The sequence below is a fragment of the Oncorhynchus mykiss genome, chromosome 14 (genome assembly GCF_057628025.1).
Source record: "Oncorhynchus mykiss isolate SJ-2025 chromosome 14, ASM5762802v1, whole genome shotgun sequence".
Lineage (NCBI taxonomy): Eukaryota > Metazoa > Chordata > Actinopteri > Salmoniformes > Salmonidae > Oncorhynchus > Oncorhynchus mykiss.
In genome coordinates this window covers 5,873,122-5,882,977 of record NC_143035.1, presented here as the reverse complement: position 1 = coordinate 5,882,977, position 9,856 = coordinate 5,873,122, and the positions used below count along the sequence as shown (strand labels likewise).

The 9,856-nt window shown below is 43.2% G+C and overlaps 1 protein-coding gene across 1 annotated transcript; it reads left to right on the top strand.

Moving 5' to 3' along the window:
* Nucleotides 1–4,755: 4,755 nt before the first annotated feature.
* Nucleotides 4,756–9,286, top strand: LOC149978255 (uncharacterized). The gene is made up of 3 exons (XM_090198199.1): nucleotides 4,756–5,039; nucleotides 7,530–7,889; nucleotides 8,661–9,286. Exons 2-3 carry the CDS (start codon nucleotides 7,532–7,534, stop codon nucleotides 8,762–8,764), a joined length of 462 nt encoding a protein of 153 aa, XP_090054325.1. The 5' UTR covers nucleotides 4,756–5,039; nucleotides 7,530–7,531; the 3' UTR covers nucleotides 8,765–9,286.
* Nucleotides 9,287–9,856: the final 570 nt, after the last annotated feature.

Genomic DNA, 9,856 nt, shown 5'->3' with positions numbered 1-9,856 from the left:
ATATAATGTAGGTCATGGATGTGTCAGGATGGCGTGTGACAGGCGTCACTTGAACTGCTGCCTTTCTCATCACTATGAAACTGCACACAGGAAGACCTACTACTATGAAAGGGTTTGGAGATCAAAGGGGAGAGCCTTGCTGACTAGGGCTGTAAAACATGGCTGTTTATGATCGAGAATTTGTGATATTTTCCATGCGTTCCCATTCAGAATTGAACATTGTAACCTTGACTTTAAGACCCAAGTGGGCGACTCAGAAGAATGAGGACAGCTAAAGTGGTGGGTGGATGACACATTTTGGTATTGTTAACAAATTTTATGATTTACACACACACACACACACTCACACACACACACACACACACACACACACACACACACACACGCACACACACACACACACACTCCCTGCCACCCCATACACATACATACATACATACATACAGTGCCTTGCGAAAGTATTCGGCCCCCTTGAACTTTGCGACCTTTTGCCACATTTCAGGCTTCAAACATAAAGATGAATTAATTAATTTTTTGTGAAGAATCAACAACAAGTGGGACACAATCATGAAGTGGAACGGATTTGGATTTTTCAAACTTTTTTAACAAATCAAAAACTGAAAAATTGGGTGTGCAAAATTATTCAGCCCCTTTACTTTCAGTGCAGCAAACTCTCTCCAGAAGTTCAGTGAGGATCTCTGAATGATCCAATGTTGACCTAAATGACTAATGATGATAAATACAATCCACCTGTGTGTAATCAAGTCTCCGTATAAATGCACCTGCACTGTGATAGTCTCAGAGGTCCGTTAAAAGCGCAGAGAGCATCATGAAGAACAAGGAACACACCAGGCAGGTCCGAGATACTGTTGTGAAGAAGTTTAAAGCCGGATTTTGATACAAAAAGATTTCCCAAGCTTTAAACATCCCAAGGAGCACTGTGCAAGCGATAATATTGAAATGGAAGGAGTATCAGACCACTGCAAATCTACCAAGACCTGGCCGTCCCTCTAAACTTTCAGCTCATACAAGGAGAAGACTGATCAGAGATGCAGCCAAGAGGCCCATGATCACTCTGGATGAACTGCAGAGATCTACAGCTGAGGTGGGAGACTCTGTCCATAGGACGACAATCAGTCGTATAGTGCACAAATCTGGCCTTTATGGAAGAGTGGCAAGAAGAAAGCCATTTCTTAAAGATATCCATAAAAAGTGTTGTTTAAAGTTTGCCACAAGCCACCTGGGAGACACACCAAACATGTGGAAGAAGGTGCTCTGGTCAGATGAAACCAAAAGTGAACTTTTTGGCAACAATGCAAAACGTTATGTTTGGTGTAAAAGCAACACAGCTGAACACACCATCCCCACTGTCAAACATGGTGGTGGCAGCATCATGGTTTGGGCCTGCTTTTCTTCAGCAGGGATAGTGAAGATGGTTAAAATAGATGGGAAGATGGATGGAGCCAAATACAGGACCATTCTGGAAGAAAACCTGATGGAGTCTGCAAAAGACCTGAGACTGGGACGGAGATTTGTCTTCCAACAAGACAATGATCCAAAACATAAAGCAAAATCTACAATGGAATGGTTCAAAAATAAACATATCCAGGTGTTAGAATGGCCAAGTCAAAGTCCAGACCTGAATCCAATCGAGAATCTGTGGAAATAACTGAAAACTGCTGTTCACAAATGCTCTCCATCCAACCTCACTGAGCTCGAGCTGTTTTGCAAGGAGGAATGGGAAAAAATCTCGATGTGCAAAACTGATAGAGACATACCCCAAGCGACTTACAGCTGTAATCGCAGCAAAAGGTGGCGCTACAAAGTATTAACTTAAGGGGGCTGAATAATTTTGCACGCCCAATTTTTCAGTTTTTGATTTGTTAAAAAAGTTTGAAATATCCAATAAATGTCGTTCCACTTCATGATTGTGTCCCACTTGTTGTTGATTCTTCACAAAAAAATACTGTTTTATATCTTTATGTTTGAAGCCTGAAATGTGGCAAAAGGTCGCAAAGTTCAAGGGGGCCGAATACTTTCGCAAGGCACTGTACATACAGACAGACAGACAGACAGACAGACAGACAAATAAATAAATACAGAAAAAAAGTAGTAATCTTTTTTTGAGTAATTTTTTGGTGCTTTGACATATCCAAATAAGGAAATAATAATTTATCCTGAAGGTAGGACGGTTTGAGAAAGACTGAATGCCCATTGTTGTTTCTGTGCAATTCAAAAACAATTTAGGCTTCTGGAAAATGTATATTTTTGTCTGGGGTTTTTCGACTAATCTGGTGAATGGTTCAAATTGACAGACAAGGATGTTTGTCTCACCCCCAAATAACTCAGAGCCCAGTTCCATGAAACACAACGCGGTTGGTTATATCACAGTTTCATAGAAAAGCGATTTGGGAAGTGGCATCCTGCTGGTAGACCTCAATGGCTCAACACATGTAGGTCACTCTGCCACAGACAACAGATTGACTCCTTTCCTCTCCTCTCCTCTCTCTCCTCTCCCCAAACACCTTTCTCCTCTATTAGCAGCGGGAAATATATTTGCTTTTTTTCATGCTAATTTACGTCTGACAATATTCATTTTGACTTCAATATGTTGTTCATAAGCATTTCAAATATAGCAGTCAGATGTTGATGTCATGTTGCAATGTTCCTTTTAATTATTATATTTGTTTTGTTCCTGTTCTGAATGAATGAATGTCTGTTCCGGTTTGATCATGGAGAATATATCTGAACATGTTGTTGTTGAGAACAGTCAGTATTGTACGTTTGAGTCAGTGTGTACGTCTCTCCTGTGCTGCCTCCTGTTCATAAGGGCTAAATGAACTAGCATGTGGCTTGCTCCTCACACTGTACTGACTGCGCGTGTCTCAACGTCTTTATTATGGCCATATCCGTCTCTAACCATCTGTGTGTGTGTGTGTGTGTGTGTGTGTGTGTGCGTGCGTGCGTGCGTGCGTGCGTGCACATCTAATATGAATCAGAGTGAGGCACTCGCTAGCTGCTGTCTCTTATGACTGCTCACATTAGAGAGTCTAAAAAAAGCAAGGGATCTTTTTTTAGAGATGGGATGTCAAGATGGAGTATAAGTAATCTCTTCATAAGCATACACACACACACACAACATTGCATTAAGTGTTTATGTGGCTGCACCACCACCAATAATGTCCTATGACATCCTGACCCCCACCCAGCCATTGCAGTTGTCTATCGCAAACAAACACCAACACTCTCTGCCCTGCTCGTCAAAGAACGCTGCCTGCACAGACAAGGTGGTCTTTCTCTCGTTCTCCCTCCCCTCTATGTGTGATGGTGTGAATAACCAGTTGAGGACATTGCCTTCTTCTGTTTCCTCATCTCTCAGAGAAATTAGATTTCCTTGGAACCCAGTGATGTCTGCCAGGCATGGCTTCAGAGAATAAATTAATGGTGTTATGATGTGGTTTAACCAGGGCTTCTTCAGGTCGTATACTCAGCTCTGTTGCATAAGCACTGGGAAGTTGGGTGAGGGTCCTGAGACAGAATGAACTGTATTTATGGTTTTGTCCATTTTGACATTGTTGTTTTGGACACACATACAGAGAGTGACGTGGGGAGACTTGGCCTCTGGTGAAGTGTCCTGTGATCATATATCTACCAGATTTGTCTATGAATCATCACACACAGTCTCACACACACACACACACACACACACACACACACACACACACACACACACACACATCATTTAATTGTATAGATCACCTAGAACACTATAGAAAGTTCATATACGCTGAGTGTACAAAACATTAGGAACACCTACCTAATATTGAGTTGCATCCCCATTTGCCCTCAGAACAGTCTCAATTCATCGGGGTATGGACTGCAAGTTGTCGAAATCGTTCCACAGGGATGCTGGCCCATGTTGACTCCAATGCTTCCCACATTTGTGTCAAGTTGGCTGTATGTCCTTTGGGTGGTGGACCATTCTTGATACACATGGGAAACTGTTGAGCATGAAAAACCCAGCATCGTTGCAGTTCTTGACACACTTAAACTGGTGCGCCTGGCACCTACTACCATACCCCATTCAAAGGCACTTGAATCTTTTGTCTTGTCCATTCACCCTATATGTGAATGGCACATATACACAATCCATGTGGATTGTCCAAAGTGGTACCTCTGAGAATTCAAAGCTGTTTCCCAACTCGTCAACAGCTCCTTGATGGGAGCAGCTGATCAGGGTAAATAGACCCCCCATCTCCATCTCTAGTCATTGTTGGACTCAAAGAGCAGAAGGACATGAGTAGAGCACTCAGCCCAACAGGACACACACACACATAAGGCCAACCTCACACATTATGGCATCAGTAACATTATCAGAGATATTGAGGCTACATTCTACCACATGCTACAGTACCACTTTATAGGGGTTCTATGTTTTATCAAGACACTTTGTATCAGATAAGCATTGGTCTAGTATACCAGCTTTATTCTATACCGGAGCAAATTACAGCCTGGTAATGAACATGGGGTAGATTTAGACTTTTCCTGTTTTCACAACTCTCAATCTGTTCCCCCGTTCCTACTTCTGCTCTTTTGGAACTCCCCACTCGACTTCTATTTATATTTTTCTCAATCTCTTCATCTACCTCCATCTCTTTCTGTCTCTATCCATCAACACAAGCATCCAATGACAGTGCTCTGGGATAGGAAATGGAGGACGGTGCTATATTTAGAATCAGGGAAGGAGGGCAGATTGAGGGAGCAAATGAGAGAGAGAGAGAGGGAGGAGATACATCTACACTCTACTGCTGCCTCAGGACAGACACAGTCGGAAACAGAACTACAGAGAGCACTCAGAGACGAGCGTCGCTAATTCTCTTTTTTTTTGAAGACACAGATCTTATCTGCACAGACATTCACACATTCTACTAAAGAGTTGACTAAATAGTTGACGCGAGAAACCTGGATATACACTACAGTAGCAAAGAACAGAGAAAGAGGAAGAGACTTGGATATACACTCTACAACTCTTATTACAGGTGAGTCTGCAAGACAGTGGTGCCGAAGACCATTACAAGAGCCTACAGTTATAACTAGTGTAATAGAATATAGACATGATGGTAATCAGGGTTGGGTAGGTTATATTTTAAATGTAATACGTTACAGTTACTAGTTACCTGTCCAAAATTGTAATCAGTAACATAACTTTTGGATTACCCAAACTCAGTAACGTAATCTGATTACTTTTGGATGACCTTCTCCTTTAAAGGCATTCGAAGAAGAGAAAAAAGGATCCATCTGTCAAATGCATTTGGTGGGTCATCATAGTTGTCTCTGACTTGTGGTCAGATTCCCTCAGGTGTAACAAACTTAAACTTGCGCCTTTTTTTCAATACTGAACTGAATGTCACTGAGAAAACAGTAATCCAAGAAGTAATCATCTAGTTTTTCAAAAGTATATGTAATCAGATTACAATATTTTCGCTGGTAATGTAACTGATTACAGTTACAGGTAGTTTTTTTTGTAATCAGATGACATGCAACTGATTACATGAAGTCAGTTACTCCCCAACCCTGTTGCTATATATCTTTTCTGTGTATAGTAACAATGCTAGTATGGGTCTGAATCACTGTATACCAACTAGGTGTGGTTCTATATTTAGCAGCCGTTCCACCTTGAGGGATACAGGGAGAGGCTGGCTTTTAGGGTTTGGCTGGTGCTATTTTTGTCATTGAGGTCCGGACTGAAATACTCTGCAGGCTGCTGTCAGGGCTGAAATAACATGGGTTCCATAAGAAAATATAGGTTTGAGTATGTAGTTCTGTATGGTTCTGGGTGACTGGTTTGGTATTTATGGTATTTACACTGAACAAAAACATTTACACAACATGCAACAATTTCAAAGATTTTACTGAGTTGCATTTCAAATAAAGAAATCATTAATTTGGCCATAATCTATGGATTTCACATAACTGGTAGGGGCGTGGATCAGAAAACCAGTCAATTTCTGATGTGACCATTATTTGCCTCATGCAACGTGACACATCTCCTTCACATAGAGTTGATGAAGGCTGTTGATTGTGGCATGTGGAATGGTGTCTCACTGCTTTCAATGGCTGTGCAAAGTTGCTGGACATTGGCAGAAACTGGAACACGCTGTTGTACACGTCGATCCAGAACATGGGTGACATGTCTGGTGAGTATGAAGGCTATGGAAGAAATTTGACATTTTCAGTTGTGTACAGATTCTTGCAACATGGGGCCATGCATTATCATGCTGAAACATGAGGTGATCGATGGATGAATGGCATGACAATGGGCCTCAGGATCTGGTCACGGCATCTCTGTGCATTCAAATTGCCATTGATAAAATGCAGTTGTGTTCATTGTTCGTAGCTTATGCCTGTCCATACCATAACCCCACCTCAACCATAGAGCACTCTGTTCATAACGTGACATCAGTAAACGGCTCGCCCACACAACGCCATACAGGCTTGTCTGCCATCTTCCCGGTACAGTTGAAACCGAGATTCATCCATTCTACAGTGGGCCAGTGGCCATTGAAGGTGAGCATTTGCCCACTGAAGTCGGTTATGACGCCAAACTGCAGTCAGGTCAAGACCCTGGTGAGGTTGACGAGCATGCAGATGAGCTTCCCTGAGATGGTTTCTGACAGTTTGTGCAGAAATTCTTTGGTGGTGCAAACACACAGTTTCATCAGCTGTCCAGCTGGCTGGTCTCAGACGATCCCACAGGTGAAGAACCTGGATGTGGAGGTCCTGGGCAGGCGTGGTTACACATGGTCTGCAGTTGTGAGGTCGGTTGGACGTGCAGCCACATTCTCTAAAACGACGTTGGAGAGAGCTTATGGTAAAGAAAACAGCTCTGGTGGACATTCCTTCAGTCACATGCCAATTGTGTGACAAAACATTTTAGAGTGTCCTTTTATTGTCCCCAGCACAAGGTGCACCTCTGTAATTATCATGCTGTTTAATCAGCTTCCTGATATGCCACACCTGTCAGGTGAATGGATTATCTTGGCAAAGGAGAAATGCTCACTAACAACATTTGAGAGAAATACATTTTTGTGCAAATGGAACATTTCTGGGATATTTTATTTCAGCTCATGAAACATGGGGACCAACACTTTACATGTTGCATTTATATTTTTGTTCTGTGTACCAGTGTGTTTACATAGCTATGTTTCTCATGGACACGGTGTGTTTGTCTTACGGTCATATTTACACAACTCCTCCTGAGCAAACAAAGAGGAGAGGAGAGCATGGATTTGTGTAAAGAAATAGGAGTAGTGGAGACGGGGATCTTTGTGGCTTGGGTTACCAGGTATAGAATGGTGTTGATGTGGTTCTTTGGGGACCGTTGAAAGGAGCAGTTATGAAATATGATTAATCAGAGTATTTAATAAGATACCATTTCCCAAATGTCAGTTCATGAGGACAAAGTCACTCAGATATGATTCAAACATTACCTCTTGCTGACAGATGTCTGTCTCTTTCTTTCCCCGCAGCCATGCGTCCTAGATCCAAACTCCTGTCCCAGAAGAGGAGACTACAGCTTCCCACCATCAGAGAGGGCTACGAGGACCTAGTCAGAGACATGAACCAGTTGAATCAGATTAACCAGTCCAACACCCTCCACTCTGCCCAGCCTACCACTCACCCAGGGCCCTGCCCACACACTCTCTCCTCAGAGGACTACCTGCTGTCCATATGCCACCTGGCTCACCCCACCTCCCTTCCCACCAATGACATTATCAACCCTCGCCAGCAGGACTCGCTGCACCACAGGCCGAGGCTGCTGCGGCTCGCTGTGCAAGATGAAAACTCTCCAAAGACCACTGCACTTTGTCACAGGGAAAAGGCTCATGGTAAGGACAGGTTGGAGCCTGGGATGTACTCTGACCTCATTACTGTGTGCGGAGGACAGGAGAAAGATTCCAACTGTAGCAAGCCTGCGTTTGGTCGCCATGGTGCGTCAGATCCTTTAGAATTCCTGTACAGCAGCCCCACCCACTCCACCTGTCAATCAGGGAATGGGAGGCAGGGATTGGGTTTGAGAAGACACTGGGTGGTGTCTGAGGGCCAGTCCTGCCCATGGGCACACAGTTAACAGCGCTCTTGCCCCTCTGGCCTCCAGCAGCAACGTAAGAGCAGCTGTCCTAAGTTCCGTGATACAGCCACCCCTGACTGTGCCCTCTCTCTCTCTTACCTCACCACACAGCCCTCACAGACATGCACACCTATACAGGACTCTGCAGAACAGCTACAGGCTAGGATAAGTAGCCCGTTTAACAAAGAAAACGAGGGGGGTGAAGGGAGAGGGAAAGAGAGGAAGGAGGAGAGGAAAATGGAGAGCTCCACAGTCAAACATTCCCTGATCTCTCAGTGGATGTCAGATTGTCCCTGTGCCTGGATGGAGGCCTGTGTACGAGCTTGCCTTCTGCCCACCATCGCAGATATGTAAAGGCACCAGAACCACTGAACCACATCAACAGTTCATAGACCTATATGACAGGATATGTACAATGACAAGACACCACAGTTTCACTATGACAGTAGATACCTGCTGAAATGTTTTTTGTTTGTTAGAAAATGTATATATTTTAATTGAATATCTGAAACATGCAATGTACTTGCAGTGAAGCCGCTCAACAACTACATCATACCAGTCATCCAACAGAGTCCCATTCAGAGGGACACACAGAAGCATCCAGGGCCAATGCCCTGCTCAAGGGCATGTTGACCGATCTCCCACCAGGCTAAAAAACATGAACCTGAACCCTCCAAGATCCCCCCACAGTTCCCCAATAGCTGTCCCTCAACCATTCGAGACCCCTCCCATAGTCTCCCCCCAAGAATATATATATATTTTTTTTTTAATACAATTAATTCCATTCCCCACCCCCAAGAACCCCACAATGCACCAACAACCAAGAGAATGAACTAAAGAGAAAAAAGTAAAAGACCTGCTGAATTGACACGGCAGCAAATATAGATGCTGATCTATGACAAATGTCACTGAACTACAATACAAAAAAACTACAAATACAATGAGTGTACAAAACATTAGGAACACCTTCCTAATATTGCCCTCAGAACAGCCTCAATTCATTGGGGCATGGACTCTACATGGTGCCCAAAAAATGAATAGATTTTTTTTAAAACATGTTTTTAATACAGTGTCTGTCTGTCATGATTTTTAACCTGTGACCCTTTACAGAGGCATGATAACTTGTTTTTGTGCACATTAAATGTCAGAAACCCAGTATTCCATGAAGTCTGTCGTTTCTTCTGGTTTCCACGGCAACTGCTGAGGGATTCCGAAGAGGTAAATGGAGGCATCTTGATTCCGTGTGTGAAGAAGGAACCAGCACAAACAAATATCCTGGATAAACCAACCAACAGACAAAAAGTATGTTACCCTCTGTAAAGTGTCACAAACTGCACTGTTGGTTATGGGCTTGTAGGTAACCATTTCACGGTAAAGTCTACACTTGTTGTGTTCGGCGCATGTGACAAATACGGGTTGATTTGATTTGATTTGAAAAGGGCACAAACTAATTTGGATGAGGTTATTCCAGATTAAGGCCTAGGGGCTCTATTCATTCTGTATTACTGAAGAGTTACAGATTGTGGGATAGAAATGTAAAGGCCATTTCCGATTAAGCCGATATACACTGAGTATAAAAAACATTAGGAACACCTTCCTAATATTGAGTTGCACTCCCTTTTGCCCTCAGAACAGCCTCAATTCGTCGGGGCATGGACTCGACATGGCGTCGAAAGCTTTCCACAGGGATGCTGGCCCATGTTGATTCCATTGCTTTCCACAGTT

Bases quoted from the DNA above. Each gene is read 5' to 3' on its own strand.
- LOC149978255 (XM_090198199.1), top strand. From the start codon at position 7,532: ATGCGTCCTAGATCCAAACTCCTGTCCCAGAAGAGGAGACTACAGCTT. The intron at 7,890-8,660 runs GTAAGGACAGGT...ATGTACTTGCAG, and splicing joins TCACAGGGAAAAGGCTCATG to TGAAGCCGCTCAACAACTAC.